The 16,201-nt window shown below is 42.2% G+C and overlaps 2 protein-coding genes across 2 annotated transcripts; both read left to right on the forward strand.

The window, feature by feature from the left end:
- Window positions 1-140: 140 nt before the first annotated feature.
- LOC134868262 (E3 SUMO-protein ligase ZBED1-like) lies at window positions 141-3,555 on the forward strand. Its single transcript, XM_063889259.1, has 2 exons — window positions 141-634; window positions 1,378-3,555. Exons 1-2 carry the CDS (start codon window positions 269-271, stop codon window positions 3,052-3,054), a joined length of 2,043 nt encoding a protein of 680 aa, XP_063745329.1. The 5' UTR covers window positions 141-268; the 3' UTR covers window positions 3,055-3,555.
- A 162-nt stretch (window positions 3,556-3,717) lies between these two features.
- Window positions 3,718-8,934, forward strand: LOC134868263 (urea transporter 1-like). The gene is made up of 10 exons (XM_063889260.1): window positions 3,718-3,834; window positions 5,546-5,683; window positions 5,941-6,130; window positions 6,276-6,404; window positions 6,781-6,910; window positions 6,991-7,062; window positions 7,341-7,488; window positions 7,684-7,818; window positions 7,891-7,940; window positions 8,422-8,934. The coding sequence occupies exons 2-10, from the start codon at window positions 5,554-5,556 to the stop codon at window positions 8,665-8,667; spliced, it is 1,230 nt and encodes a 409-aa protein (XP_063745330.1). The 5' UTR covers window positions 3,718-3,834; window positions 5,546-5,553; the 3' UTR covers window positions 8,668-8,934.
- The last annotated feature ends 7,267 nt before the right edge of the window (window positions 8,935-16,201 follow it).

Consider the following 16,201-nt stretch of genomic DNA (forward strand, 5'->3'; position numbering starts at 1 on the left):
TTGAAATTGGCACCCTCCCTCCGGCTCAGAGGGTGATCCTCCAGAAAACAAAGGCCTCTGTTTTGCTGCAGCAGGAAATGCTTTCCTCATAAGAACAGTCTTATCCCTGATTAGCTGCAGAGATGAATGGAGAGACTAGTGTTGCACGATGTACCGATACTTCAAAAGCACCGCGATTCTTGGAAATTAAAAATGTCACGATTCCTAAATTTATTAGTATCGATACTTCTAGAATGTCCGTGTTCCATATTTGTAAGAGACATATTTCATGTTGGTGTGTGCAACGCACGCTCGAGTGCCTCCCTATGGACGTCCGTGTTTTTTCTCCTCACGCACGCAGCAAGAGGCTGCACTGCTGCTGTCATTTAACAAACACTACAGAGAGATGGCTGCATGTGCGAGTGATACTGTGGCCGCCGGTCCACGGCTGGTTGATAAAGATGACGCGAGGAGTGAGATATGGAGGTACTTTGCCTACCTTGCTGACAGTGAGGGCAAAGCTACCGATATGTCGAGACCTGTTTGTCGTAAGTGCTACAAACAATTGCAAACTAAGGGAGCCAACACCTCGAACCTGGCGAAACACTTGGCCGACAAGCACGCCGAGTTGCACAAGGAGTTTAAAGACCGACAGGTTAGTATGTGAAATATAACATGTATCATCACGTTCATGAACTTCATGCCCTTAAAACAAGTCAAATGAGAAGGCTATAGTTTATTTTGTGACAAGTCACTGTTTTGCACCACCGTAGTTTGACCAGGCTATCTACAGAAATAGCAGGCTAACTATGGGCATTATCCTCATGGCTAACCACAATAGCCTGCCTAACGCTAGTTCAGCATCTTTCTTTGAAAACGCAACTTTCATAGATGACGTAAATAATTCGCAAGCTGCTAAAATAAAGCATACAAAACATCAGCTAAAATGATCTATAGCCTTTATTAGCCTATATGATAAAAATCACAGCATGTGCATGTTTGTCAGTGATTTATTTAGCCTGTATTGGGTTACAGCATTTAAAGAGCATGAACCTGCTGTACGCAAAGGAGGTGTAGGCCTATATGAAACCTTTGCCTTGTAAGAAATTATGGACTCAAATATAAAGTTAACCATCAAAGAAATCAGACATTGAAGTACAGGAAACGCCTATATTAATCCATGTCACAGTTTAAACAACATTAGGTTAACTCATTATATCCTATGAATAATGGTAATGTTATGGTTAAGTGAATGTTAGCAATTATCACTACCACTGCATAGAGATGTTAAGTTAGTCACAAGTTATTGTTACTATCACACATAAACTATTTAGGTCCTCCGTTATGACACATTTATCACCATCATATTTTAAATATTTCCATTTTCTTCTGCTACAGCGGTCTGCAGCTATGGGCTCTGGAAGAGCAACTCCTCAAAGGCAGCAGCCAACCCAGCAGCCAACCCTCCAAGCTATGTTTGAGCAGCACAACAAGTACCCCAGGGAGTCCAAGGAGGTAAAACGGCTTAACAGGGCAGTAGCAGAATTCATCTGTCTGGATCAAGTGCCAGTTTATATAGTGGAAAAAGCTGGGTTTAGAAACCTTATGCAAAATCTCGACAAAAGGTATGACGTCCCATCCAGGAATTTTTTCATGTACAATGAAATTCCCAAGATGTACAATGAAACAAGAGCGATAATCAGTGCCCAACTTAGTCACACACCGAATACATTTTTCTCCTGCACCACTGATCTCTGGACCAGCAGAACTGTGGACACTTACATGGCAGTAACACTCCAGTTCATTACACAGTCCTGGGAGATGCAGTCCTGGTGTTTAGGGTGCTCTGCATTGTATTCTGATCACACAGCCGACACTCTAAAGGAAACCCTGGAGGAAATTATCACAGATTCCTGGGGGCTAGACATGGCCAATATGGCTGGAATGACAACAGATAATGCGTCAAACAACCGCAAAGCTTTCAGTGAATACACCTGGATACCCTGTTTCGGGCACAATCTGCATTTGGCAGTGAACAAAGCCATAGATATTGATCGTGTGGCAAGCTGTCTGTCCAGGCTCCGTAAGACTGTGTCAGGCTTCTCCAGATCAAACAAGATGTCTAGACTGTTCAAAGACAAACAAAAGTCTTTAAAACTGCCACAACATACATTAATCCATGATGAGCCCACCCGATGGGGTTCCACCTATGACATGGTGGAACGATTTTGTGAGCAGCAGCAAGCTGTCTCTGCGGTTCTGGCTGAGGACCGGAAGAAGTGGCACCTGATGCCCAGAGACACAGACATGACCACTATAGAAATAGTGAGGGATGTCTTGGCTCCACTCAGTGACTTCACTGATGCCCTGAGTGGAGAGAAAGAAACCACCATATCATCAGTCCTGCCACTGATGTGGAAAATCAAAGCCTGCCTAATAGAAGAGGAAGGCGACCGCCCCTTGGCCATAGAAATGAAGAACAAAATTAGAGGAGATTTTGAGAAAAGGTACGATGACCACAACCTGCAGATGACCCTAAACACCTCTACGTTCCTTGATCCGAGATTTAAAGATACTTTTGTAACAATGGAGGAGGATATCAAGAGGGAGCTGCTCCTTAAATCTGAGGCCGTTCAGCTTCCACCCCACAGTCCAGTGGACCCTAGAGGAACAGGTGCTGCACCAAAGAGGAATAAGAGAGACTTAAAAAGTTTGCTCTGCACCATAACCACAGAGAAGAAAGGGGCAGATAATTCTGAAACGAGGCACCATTCTCCCACACCTGCAACACCCACAGATAGACGACTAAATGTTGAGTTTCTTGAATACAAACAATTGAGAGAAATCAGCCCTGCAGAGGATCCCCTGGCCTGGTGGAGTCAACATGAGGCACAACTGCCCATCCTGGCACACTTTGCAAAGAACTATCTTTGCATTGCAGCATCAAGTTGTGCTTCAGAGCGAGTCTTCAGCACATCTGGAAATATCTGTAGCCCAAGACGTTCCAGGCTGACTGAAGAACATTTAGACATGCTAGTGTTCTTGGCCAAGAACTTAAATAAGTGTAAGAAATGAATATCTGCTGGCCATTCTAGGGCTAATGCTCTTAAGAGACTCAGTTTTGAGTATAAGAGATGCTGCAGCTAAATTGTATTTGTTTTTTTAAACTCAGTTGTGAGTATAAGAGATGATGCAGCTAAATTGTATTTGTTTTTTTAAACTCAGTTGTGAGTATAAGAGATGATGCAGCTAAATTTTATTTGTTTTTTTAAACTCAGTTGTGAGTATAAGAGATAATGCAGCTACATTTTATTTGTTTTTTTAAATTGAATGCCATTGCTTTAATTTGTTATTTATGTTTATTACTGGTAACGCTTGTGTTTCTTATGACTGAGATAATGCTGCTAAATTTATTTATTTTTTTACCTTGAGTGTCATTGCTCTAATTTATTTTTTATATTTTGATATTTCATATTTTGTTCAAATGTTTAATATATCTGCTGTTCATATGTTCATTTATTAGTGTGTTATGATAAGAATGTTGCCCCAGTTTTAAAATAAAGCACATCAATGATATTTGAGAGTGTTTCTCCCTTTTCAGGAAAAGTATCGAAAAAGTATCGGAATCGCAATTCTTGACTTGGTATCGGTATCGAAACAATAATTTTGGTATCGTGACAACACTAGGAGAGACTTTGCTCCACAGGCAGGGGTTCCTCCGGAAAACAGACAAGGTTTTACAGACAGGAAGAGGCTGCGTCACATCATGCAGATTCCTTTAGAGCTGGAGGGTATGTGTGTGTTCATTAACTCAGCTGGTAGAAATCAGAGCCGTGATTAATCCTCCACTCAGAGGTAAGAAAAAGCTCTTTAATTTGCATAATCTGGGAGTTAAAGGCTGAGATCAGATGCTGTTTGACAACGTGTTGCTATTTTATTAGTTATGAATGATAAAACTGTAACTGATAAAGTCAATAACAGCATATTTACACCATTTGTATTATTGGACTGTATGCTGGCAATTGACTTCTTCACAGATTTATATTTAGATCTTTCCTAAAATGCATTTTGCTGTTAAACCATTTACCTATTGACCAATCGAATGACTGGTTGAAGGAGAATCCCAGTTAAAACACAACTTTGCAAACAATCTGACAAGGTGCTGCCCCCACTTTAAAAAAAAGCTATAATTATCCTAGAAATAATCACAAACCCTGCATGTGTTATATTTCCACGAGGAATAAGTGTGTGCACACCAGAGCAAATCTGCAGAAGTGTGAGGAAAATCATCACCCTCAAACCAAGGAGTCAAGAAATGAGCGTTTGCAGAGGCTTGGTTTTTAAATAACACAGTATGAAGGGTCGGTGACCTCAGGGGCTCAAACATGGCAGGGTGATAAGTCACTGTTTGATCACGCAATCAGAAAGGTTCCTGCAGAGTTGAGTTCGGCAGCTTCTATATTTGTTGCAGTCAGAAGAAGAGAGGCTGCAGACAGAGCGGAGGGATCAGACAGGTTCACGGCTCCGAGACACAGAAACACAGCCGGCTTTGAGACTGCGTTTGTTGATGGGAACTGTGCTCTGAACACTCCTTCAAACACATGAATATTAAGATTAAAAGAGGAGGAAAGGATGCTGCAACCAGACAGAGGAGTTTAGAGTCCTCTGTTGGAGACAATTCCAGAAAAGGGATCATCTTAGTTTGTGTGCAGCGACGATTTATCTGTTGTTGAGCCGAAGGGAAAGGGGAGGATAATACCTGACAACATCAGGGTTTACATGATAGTAGAAGGGGTTACAGAAGGCTTAGAAGTGCCCTATCTTACACCTATGTGATGCAAGTATTATGCAACCTGCACTTTCCTGATGTGTTAAAATCAAATTAAGTCCGGGTCATTGCTCTCTGGATGCAGCAGAAATAGACTGAGCATTGACCAACAAAATCCCTTAAGTGTGAAGTCAACGGTGCAATAATTCAGCTTTTTTAAAGAACACATTCACATTCAAATACGATCACACGTAAAGTCTCGTCTTGTTGCAAAAAACAGCTTGCTTCACCAATGTGCAAAAACCACTTGCTTTTAAGGGGAATAGGAGATGACACTGGTTTGAATAAAGGAGACCAGTCACACCCCCCTTTGCACCCAGATTATACTCTGTTTTACAAGACACAGTGGAGTACTGAAGGAGCTGAAGGCACCACTGAGGCTTTAAATCCACACAAACCTACTTTGCAACCTGGGCATACAACTGATACTCCTCATTACTCACCTGTCTGAAGGTACTGCTCCCAGTAAGATGAACCAGTCCTGCTCTGTGTCCCAGTGCATCCAGTCCACCAACTCCTCTCAGTTCAAACACCCCGCAGACACACCCTCTCACACTCCTACCTGCAGGTTCCACTGTTAGGATATTAGCATTAGTTAGCATGTTGGCTAACACGGTGCGCACCTGTTGGTGACGCAAACATCTGGGTGCGTTTGATTTGCTTCACTTAACGTGCCAGGTGGTGCTAAAGTTTTACAGACATGTGTAACACTAATATAATCTGTTACTTCCACCCCAGTTAAAAACATGTGTAATAGTGACAGCATGGAGCACAGCGACCCTCCCTCACCTGGAGAAGCTCCGTCTGACTCCTCTGTCCTCAGAGCTGTGGGGCTGATCACCGGAGACATGAGGCTATGTGGGGAGTGGGTGAAAAGTAGGTGATTTATGCAATTAAAACAGCCAAAGAACAACAACTAAATGTATTAAAAGTTCATAAAAGTAACGGGAAAACTCATATCTGATGCAATATATCAAACGGACACCAACTTCCTGCAGGTATTGCATGCACCAGAGGTTTAACTGTGCAGTTTATCAGCTGTTCTGCCCTGGTATTGTCATAATATCAGATATGCATCAGTTTAATCAACCACTGTAGTTCGACTAAATGAAGTCCTCCTCCATCCATCACAGGACAGGTGTTGGTGGTCCAGCTGCTGGACTGGGTTCTGAGAGGCGTGGCTCAGGTCATGTTCGTCAACAACCCGATCAGCGGGCTCCTCATCACCACCGGGCTCTTCCTGCAGAACCCGTGGTGGGCTCTGAACGCTCTGATCGGGACCTTCGTCTCCACGGCGTCTGCAGTGCTGCTGGGACAAAACAGGTCCACATGCATCCTCTTGTCCTCATTTAACTTCATAACAAATATGAAACAGTACCTCTTAACCTCCCTTGGGCTTTATCTCTGCAGGTTCCACACTGTGCTGTTCTAACTGCTTTGCTGAAGTGTGTTCTCCCATGCTCCACAGGGAGGCCATATCAGCCGGTCTGCATGGCTACAATGGGACGCTGGTGGGCATGCTGATGGCTGTGTTCTCTGCAAAGGGAAGCTGGTACTGGTGGCTTCTGCTGCCAAATGTGTTCATGTCCATGCTGTGGTAAGGGTCCTCTTTAAAATTCCTCTCATGCATTTGGTTTCACACATGAATTCTCAATGTTTGTGTAAGATTGGGTGCTTGATTTCAGACACAGATGACCTCTAATTTGAGGAAGTTGGCCTTTACAACTGGCATTGACACATTTCAATCCAAGAATCCTGAGATTTCTGCCATTTCTTCTGCAAAATAGATGATCTTTCCTACTTTAAAATGGTCATGTACAGAGTTTCTTACCCTCCAGCTGTTCAAGCGTTCAACCCCTTGCAAAAGGCTCCACCCTGATGTAAACACAGTCACTTGGGGTGGGGTTTTAATGTCATATTGTTACGATAGTTCCCCCTTCCCGCCCAATCACTAATCCATTTCCTGTTGACAGTCCGGTGGTCTCCAGTGCTTTGTCCTCAGTCGCCGGTAAATGGGACCTCCCAATCTTCACCCTGCCCTTTAACATCCTGCTGTGTCTCCATGTCGCAGCTACAGGAGTGAATCACCCCTACTTCCCTGAGGTACAGTAGAACCCCCGCTGTGAGATGCACACACACCGAGCTTCGATGCAGATTCAAGTCCTTTTTTTCTGCGTGTTCAGGTGGATTTCAAGCCAAATCAAGACCATCTGCTCGCTCTGAATGACACCGTGCAGAGCCTGCATGTCTCTCAGGTGGAGTAAAATAGATCCTGTAGCTCTGTTATTGACTATGTCCTGCAGAACCTAGATACTAAAAAGCCTATTAGGGATGTATGCTTGTTAAAAACTAGACAGAGTTGTATTAAAGTGCATAAAAGTACTGGAAAACTCATCTCTTTGCACAACCCTAATGACTCCATGCAAACCTAGATACCTCTCATGAAACAGTTCTTTAGAAACCCACAGAATCCAGTGGTTATTTTGCACACATGTCGTATATTATAAACTAAAGGTAGGCTTTGCGTTTGCAGCTCTTGCTGTCAGTGCCGGTCGGAGTGGGCCAGGTGTACGGCTGTGACAGTCCGTGGACAGGAGGTCTGGTCCTGCTGGCCCTGCTGCTCTGCTCCCCAACAATCTGCTTTCATGCCATGTGGGGCTCTGCTGCTGGCATGCTGTCTGGTAAAAGCCATTCATCCATTTGCATGAAAGGAAATGCATAATGCATGCTGAGGCTCCAGCGGGGGCTTACTAACCGTGACGTGTTTCCTCCAAACAGCCGGTTTATCTTGACCCAGTTTTCCACTCTGACTTGTGTGTGTTATTTGCTTTTTAATAATGAATTTCACGGTGAATATTGAGCTCTTTGTGGTGCAGGGTTTGCACTGGCAGCTCCTCTTGAGGACATTTACTCCGGGCTTTGGGGGTATAACAGCGCTCTGTCCTGCATTGCCATCGGGGGGGTCTTCTATGTGCTGACATGGCAAACACATCTCCTGGCTGTAGTGTGTGGTAAGGTCTGCAAACAGCACAGTCACTTTCCTCCTTCAGAAAAGTTGTGAATGAAAGATGTGTTTCTTTCAGCACTCTTCTGCGCATACATGACGGGAGCGGTGTCAAAACTCATGTCTGTGGTGAGTAGGATCATTTCCTCTTCTGGTTATATCAACACTTTAAGACTCCTTTCTCAAACATGAATAGGCTTTTAAAAAATCCAAAAAGTCAAACAAGAAAAATGTGAAAATGTCAATAAAAAAAATCACTAGAAAAAATTCAATAAAATATTTGAATAAAATATAAAAAATTAAAAACACTTTTTATAAAAAAAACTGCAAAAAAATAATATTTTTAAATATTTTTTAAAAATTAAGAATTATAAAAGGTTCAAAAATTATAATAATAATACTGAAATAAATATAATTAAAAACAGAAACATTAATTAAACTTAATTCATTACAAAACATTATTAAAGACTTGAATATTAAAAATAATAATAATAATTTGAAAATAAATAACACAAATGTAACTGTAGACAAATCTGTATAAATGTGTTCTGATCAGCCACATGTCTCTCACATCCTGTCGTGCTCTCTCTCCTTTGACATCTCCTTTCAGCTCGCATTACCCGCCTGCACGTGGCCGTTCTGCCTGTCGACTCTCATCTTCCTCCTCATTTCCTCTGAGATCCGGGCCATCTGCAGACTGCCTCTGTTTAGGGTTTCCAACCCCGAGCAGAACCGGCGCTACTGGAGACAGCTCAAGGAAAAAGAGAAAGCTGAGCAGAGTCGAGAGGATGGGGAGCAGAACGGAGGGCCCAACTTTACACTGGTGGTGGATCTGGCCCGCAGTGAAACTGCGTGACCTCTTTGAATTATCTATGGTGGTGAACCAGGGGAAGGAAGTTAAGCCTCTTCTCAGTGAAAGAATGTGGAAATTAGGTGAAAAACGTGTTATTTTTCTAACATTTCACTTGTTATTTAGCATGTTTGCAGTCCTTAAGTGGTTCTTATCATCTCTAAGTGTAAAAATATGTAGCAAATACACATGTTTTTTCACATGTAAGTCAACATAGCATTTAAATCCTCTAGCCATGCCTATTTTGGGAAAATAAAGGATATATTGTTTGGACAGATGCCTTTGTGTTCACCACTGATGCTGCTGGTTTAGCATACGGTCAGAAATAAGCAAACAAACAAAGCAATGCTGAGGGACATCTCCAGAACAAACACACTGCACTGGATGAAAGTAGTGAGTGTGGAGATGAGAGAAATAGAGCACGGATTGCATAAAAATATTGAAGCTTCTCTGACTTTGATTGGGGGTATGCTCCTGCTCATAGAGGGTCAAACAGGTTCATTAGAAATCTGAATGAATGTTCATTTAGACATATTAATAATGATTGCAGGCTCGTTTAATAAGCTGTATCTCCGTCAACATACAGACCATGAAATGATTTGCATCTCCGATCATCTAGTCTATTTTTACACTTGCTCTGCAGTGTTTGTTATGTAATCCGGCTGGATGTGAAAGATATCCTCTAAATGTCAGACCGTTTCTCCTGCAGTGTTCAGTTTCCACACAGCAGAGGGCAGCAGCTTCCAGGGGAAAAATAAAACCACTGTTGTTGCTTTTAAATCTGAATATACAGAGGAAAATACAGAGAAGATATACAAATGCTGTGCTTTAGGGTGGTTGGAAATGTTAGCTGAGGAATGGACCAGAACGCAGGACTGGATTTTCAAAATAAAACCAAAAGGAGATTTGATTATGTATAAAAAGATCTGATATTGTGAGAAAATACCTAATAATTATGAGAAATAAAGTAGTTATCATGAGAAAATACCGTATAACTATGAGGAATAGTCTCGTAAATATGGGATGGAGGAGAAAATATTCTAACTATGAGGGAAAATCTTACAAGAACATTCAGACAGCTTTCAGGAAGTGGATTTGTGTTCAGACGCCGGACAGAGAGACAGCCAGGAACCGTCACAACACCTCATATTTTATCACCAGCAGGGAAAATGAGATGTTCTGATTTTCAACCTCCCCCCCACTCCCCCACCGTCTCTCGTCTCGCACCTTCCCCCCGATGTACCGAGCTCCCACGCATGTCTGGGGACTGAAAACGTCTCGAATGTGGAGCGAGACTGAAGCGTTCAGACGGGCAGATGGTTCAGAACGGTTTACTCATAAATACATACCGACCCAGACAGAGACCCTACATCTGAAGGGGGGAGGAGGAGAGGGAGGAGGAGAGGGAGGGAGAGAGGGAGAGGGAGGAGGAGAGGGAGGAGGAAAGGGAGGAGGAGAGGGAAGAGGAGAAGGAAGAGGAGAGGGAAGAGGAGAGGGAGGAGGAGAGGGAAGAGGAGAGGGAGGAAGAGAGGGAGAGGGAGGAGGAGAGGGAGAAGGAAAGGGAGGAGGAGAGGGAAGAGGAGAAGGAAGAGGAGAGGGAAGAGGAGAGGGAGGAGGAGAGGGAGGAGGAGAGGGAGCAAGAGAGGGAGAAGGAAAGGGAGAAGAAGAGGGAGAAGTACTCAGATGGATCTTGTACTTGAGTAAAGTAGAAGTACTCAGGTCTTGTACTTGAGTAAAGTAGAAGTACTCAGGTCTTGTACTTTAGTAAAAGTAAAAGTACTCAGATCTTGTACTTTAGTAAAAGTAGAAGTACTCAGATCTTGTACTTGAGTAAAGTAGAAGTACTCAGGTCTTGTACTTTAGTAAAAGTAAAAGTACTCAGATCTTGTACTTTAGTAAAAGTAGAAGTACTCAGATCTTGTACTTGAGTAAAGTAGAAGTACTCAGGTCTTGTACTTGAGTAAAGTAGAAGTACTCAGATCTTGTACTTGAGTAAAGTAGAAGTACTCAGGTCTTGTACTTTAGTAAAAGTAGAAGTACTCAGATCTTGTACTTGAGTAAAGTAGAAGTACTCAGGTCTTGTACTTTAGTAAAAGTAAAAGTACTCAGATCTTGTACTTGAGTAAAGTAGAAGTACTCAGGTCTTGTACTTGAGTAAAGTAGAAGTACTCAGATCTTGTACTTGAGTAAAGTAGAAGTACTCAGGTCTTGTACTTGAGTAAAGTAGAGGTACTCAGGTCTTGTACTTGAGTAAAGTAGAAGTACTCAGATCTTGTACTTGAGTAAAGTAGAAGTACTCAGATCTTGTACTTGAGTAAAGTAGAAGTACTCAGGTCTTGTACTTGAGTAAAGTAGAAGTACTCAGGTCTTGTTCTTGAGTAAAGTAGAAGTACTCAGATCTTGTACTTGAGTAAAGTAGAAGTACTCAGATCTTGTACTTGAGTAAAGTAGAAGTACTCAGATCTTGTACTCAGTGAAAGTAGAAGTACTCAGGTCTTGTACTTGAGTAAAGTAGAAGTACTCAGGTCTTGTACTTGAGTAAAGTAGAAGTACTCAGATCTTGTACTTGAGTAAAGTAGAAGTACCAGAGTGTAGGAATACTCTGTCACAGTAAAAGTATTCTAAATGTTCCTCCAGTGAAAGTAGAAAGTACTCTCCTCTAAATGTACTTAAAGTAGCGACAGTAAAAGTAGTCATTGTCTGATTGGTCCATTTCAGAATAATATCTCTGATATGTTTTATAATGATTGATCATTAAAGTGTTCTCAGAGCTGGTAAAGGTGCAGCTAGTTTGAATGGCTTTGTATACTGCAGGGTAGCTGCTGGATTTACTGCAGGTGAACTGAAGTCTGATTTAAGGGAGATTATATTTACCATCATTAATCCAAATCTGCCTAGCAACTAAAGGTATTCATAAATGTAGTGGAGTAAAAGTCCAAGATCTGAGTACTTCTCCACCTCTGGAAACATCCACATTTCAGAGGATAGTGGAGAGCATCTGAGGACAAAGGAAAGAAGGGTTTTATATAAAGCACAGCAGAGAGGTGAAGAGAGCCGATCAGAGGAAACAAAGGCACAGATTGCGCTGCAGCAGGCGGTGATGGATTCTGTTTGGCAGAGAAAAGGGTGTTGGGTTGTTGTTGCTGGGGGAGCACTTTATGAAATCTGCTGCTCACTGTCTGATGAAACGCTCAATCAACTCACAGCAAGGTGTGCTGCTGAGACTAGAGCAAGGCTTCTGTTAGGAATATGTAAATGACCTGTGCCTTCTCTTAGACAAAGATATCCTCCCGTCGGTTCACATGCATGCTTTTTATGAATTCCTGGGTCTCAGAGGATCATAGACGTCTTGTTTGATCCCATAGGCATCATATGAGCCAAAATTGCTGTTTGACATCTATTTTACTCTTTTTAACAACTGTAACATAAACTAGTACTGACAAAGTGAGTACAGAGGAAATAAAGAGGCCCTATTACAGGTTCATATTTGTATTTTGTGCCTCTACTGTGCGGCCGAACAGACCTTCACGACTCAGGAAAGAGAGTTTAAAAATATATTGATATTTCTCCCTGCTGTCTGCTCAGACACACTCCAGACAGTCACCTGACAGAGCCCCTGTCCTCAAATGGCTTTCCAGGAGCCCACGCCTTCTGAATATTAAAGCTGAGCAGGAGAGGATGGGGAGTTAGTGGGATATTTCATAGCGATTAAAAGAGTCCTCTCCTGCTGATGTTCAGGTGTATATCAGTATGTAGAGTCTCTACTTTAAAGAGTCCTCTCCTGCTGATGTTCAGGTGTATATCAGTATGTAGAGTCTCTACTTTAAAGAGTCCTCTCCTGCTGATGTTCAGGTGTATATCAGTATGTAGTGTCTCTACTTTAAAGAGTCCTCTCCTGCTGATGTTCAGGTGTATATCAGTATGTAGTGTCTCTACTTTAAAGAGTCCTCTCCTGCTGATGTTCAGGTGTATATCAGTATGTAGAGTCTCTACTTTAAAGAGTCCTCTCCTGCTGATGTTCAGGTGTATATCAGTATGTAGCGTCTCTACTTTAAAGAGTCCTCTCCTGCTGATGTTCAGGTGTATATCAGTATGTAGTGTCTCTACTTTAAAGAGTCCTCTCCTGCTGATGTTCAGGTGTATATCAGTATGTAGTGTCTCTACTTTAAAGGGTCCTCTCCTCCTGATGATGTTGAAAACAGAGTAACTGGATTATCAACGCTGTTTGATCTTGATCTGAAAGTATGATGATAATGATGCACAGTGTTCCTGTATGTCCCAGGACATACAGGAACACTGTGCATGTACCCCGTCCTCCTCCTCCTCCTCCTCCTCTTCCTCGACTCTGCAGCTTGGCACTTTAATTATCGCTATTTTGTCTGAGACTGACAGGCACTTTGTCTGTGTTCCTCTGAGAGAGACAGAGTGAATGTGTGAGGAACAGTCAGACTGTTCCCGTGGGCTGAGAGAGGGAAAATGATTCACCGCTTCTCTCTGTGAATAGAACATGTAAGAGGTGCGATGTGCTGCATGACGCTGCGGCGGGCAACATGTTTCATACCAAATTTGTCTCGTGCTTCCTGTGAGACGAGCGGAGAATCCTCTGGAAACTCCGGCAGCCATTGGATGTAAAAGAGCATCAGAGCCGAGGAAGCAGTGCCATGTATGTAGAGCTCCGTGGTGTGAGCCGTAAACGGGAAAACACACGGGAGGAGAAGCGTTCCAGCGGGGGATAATGGTGCGCTTCATCCTCGGGGTGGCCTTTTGAAGGGATGATACATCAGCTCACACCACGATGAGTGTGTGAGAGGTTTTTTACACACGTTTTAACAATCCGGGGACATCACACAAGCCCTTAGAGATACTCAGAAATAAGATTTCTGGTTTTTCCTTCATGACCTGTGTGCTAGTTTAAAGACTGTCCCGTACATTTCCCTGAGAAGAGGTTTTTATATATTTACTTTTGCTTAAAGATAAGGGTTTTCTGGTTGCTTTTGGAAGCTTTGAGGGTTTTTTAAGACTTTTTTTGATTAATTTATTTCTCAAAAAGACGTCTTTCTTAATATTTAACTTTGCAGCAGCATGACAAACTAAGTACTGCACATAATTACATATAAAAAGAGAACAAAATGAACAATTATACAATATATAATCTCAAAATAGCAGTTACAACAGAATTAAAAGAGTGAAAATATAGAAGTTGACCCTGAAGATAAGAATATGTAACTTATCTGTCACTATTTAGGGCTTAATTACAGCTAACACAATCTAAAAGTGGGATATTATTATCATTTAGTGTGCAAGAATGGCATAGCACATTAAATATAGAGTCAAATGTACAGGTGAAGGTGCATTTTGAAGACTCTAACTGTACTGTAAGACAAGGATCAAACAAAGAGTCAGGGCTGGGTTTATTATGAGGTACTGCATTTTATTAATTGCATAATGGTGCTTATAAAATCCCAGTAAACTAAATTAATATCTAAAACAACAAGAAAATAAAAAGGAAAAAACCAGATTAAAATATTGTTGAATAAAATGATAAAAAATCTTTACGTGAAGTAAAAAAATAAATGCTAAAAATTCAATAAAATAACTAGAAATGGCTTAAATTGTTCTGCGTTCAGTTTCTTTCTCTTTATTCTGCATATCTGTAGAACTGAAAATGATCTTAAGTCTCTCAAGACGAGATTTTGTACAATCATTATGTCATCTGACTGGTTTCTGGCAGGTTAAACAGCCTCCCTCCATCAATCAACAGGATTTCTAGGTGATTTTTCACAGCAGGAAGATGTGATGAAGACTCACCAAACAACACAAAGCCTTTTCTTCTCCAACACATTTCAGTTACATAACCTGGAGCTGCCTGTTCCCTGCACAGCTGCTGCTCTCACCGGCTCATCGCTTCGCTCTCATTGTCCAAGACGCTGAACATGATGCGGAGGAGGACGCACTTACACACACACACCTGCACCGTCTAATGGAAGCCAGCCTCCATTCAACACACACAGCCTCTGTGGAGCTCGTTGACCTCTGCAGTGAAGCTCCATCAAAACAACTCTCTGGCTGTGAGTTAAATTCAGCCACCGGGAAATAAATAGAAACTTTTAAAGGACTGTAATTTGCTGCACTTTGAAGCTTTATTATCAAAAGGCACTCGAGTTCCTCTCCCACACACTTTATATTTAGATATTTGAGGAGTAAAAACATCCAATACAGCACAGAAAATATGTTACTTCATCAAGAAGGAGAGGACTCTTTAAAGTAGAGACTCTACATACTGATATACACCTGAACATCAGCAGGAGAGGACTCTTTAAAGTAGAGACACTACATACTGATATACACCTGAACATCAGCAGGAGAGGACTCTTTAAAGTAGAGACACTACATACTGATATACACCTGAACATCAGCAGGAGAGGACTCTTTAAAGTAGAGACGCTACATACTGATATACACCTGAACATCAGCAGGAGAGGACTCTTTAAAGTAGAGACACTACATACTGATATACACCTGAACATCAGCAGGAGAGGACTCTTTAAAGTAGAGACACTACATACTGATATACACCTGAACATCAGCAGGAGAGGACTCTTTAAAGTAGAGACACTACATACTGATATACACCTGAACATCAGCAGGAAAGGACTCTTTAAAGTAGAGACTCTACATACTGATATACACCTGAACATCAACAGGAGAGGACTCTTTAAAGTAGAGACGCTACATACTGATACACACCTGAACATCAGCAGGAGAGGACTCTTTAAAGTAGAGTCACTACATACTGATATACACCTGAACATCAGCAGGAGAGGACTCTTTAAAGGAGAGACTACATACTGATATACACCTGAACATCAGCAGGAGAGGACTCTTTAAAGTAGAGACACTACATACTGATATACACCTGAACATCAGCAGGAGAGGACTCTTTAAAGTAGAGACACTACATACTGATATACACCTGAACATCAGCAGGAGAGGACTCTTTAAAGGAGAGACTCTACATACTGATATACACCTGAACATCAGCAGGAGAGGACTCTTTAAAGGAGAGACTCTACTGATATACACCTGGACATCAGCAGGAGAGGACTCTTTTAATTGATCATATCCCCTAACCTAGGTTCTTTATTGTGTATTTACTTCATGTCAGTGCAGGATTATAGGACATTTTAAAAGCTGCAGCTTAATGAAAGCCATTTGAGGACAGGGGCTCCATCAGGAGACTGTCTGGAGTTTGTCTGAGCAGACAGCAGGGAGAAATATATATAAAAACCTCTCTATCCTGAGTCGTGACTGTCTGCTCGGCTCTGCCTTCAAGAACTCCGGAAAGAAGTCTCCACAAGGAGAAGGAGGCAGCAACGTCCGGTTGATCATCACCGGAGAACCAATGGCTGCGCGCGAGGACACCGGTATCCCCTGCTGCGCGTCAGGAGGGAAGGGGCGGGGCCGGGGAAAGCTCGGTCACGGTGCGGGGGAGGGAGAGAGAGAGGGAGGGAAGAGAGGAGCTATTTAAACGCAGAGCCGA

The sequence above is a fragment of the Eleginops maclovinus genome, chromosome 8, assembly GCF_036324505.1.
Source record: "Eleginops maclovinus isolate JMC-PN-2008 ecotype Puerto Natales chromosome 8, JC_Emac_rtc_rv5, whole genome shotgun sequence".
In the NCBI taxonomy this organism is placed as follows: domain Eukaryota; kingdom Metazoa; phylum Chordata; class Actinopteri; order Perciformes; family Eleginopidae; genus Eleginops; species Eleginops maclovinus.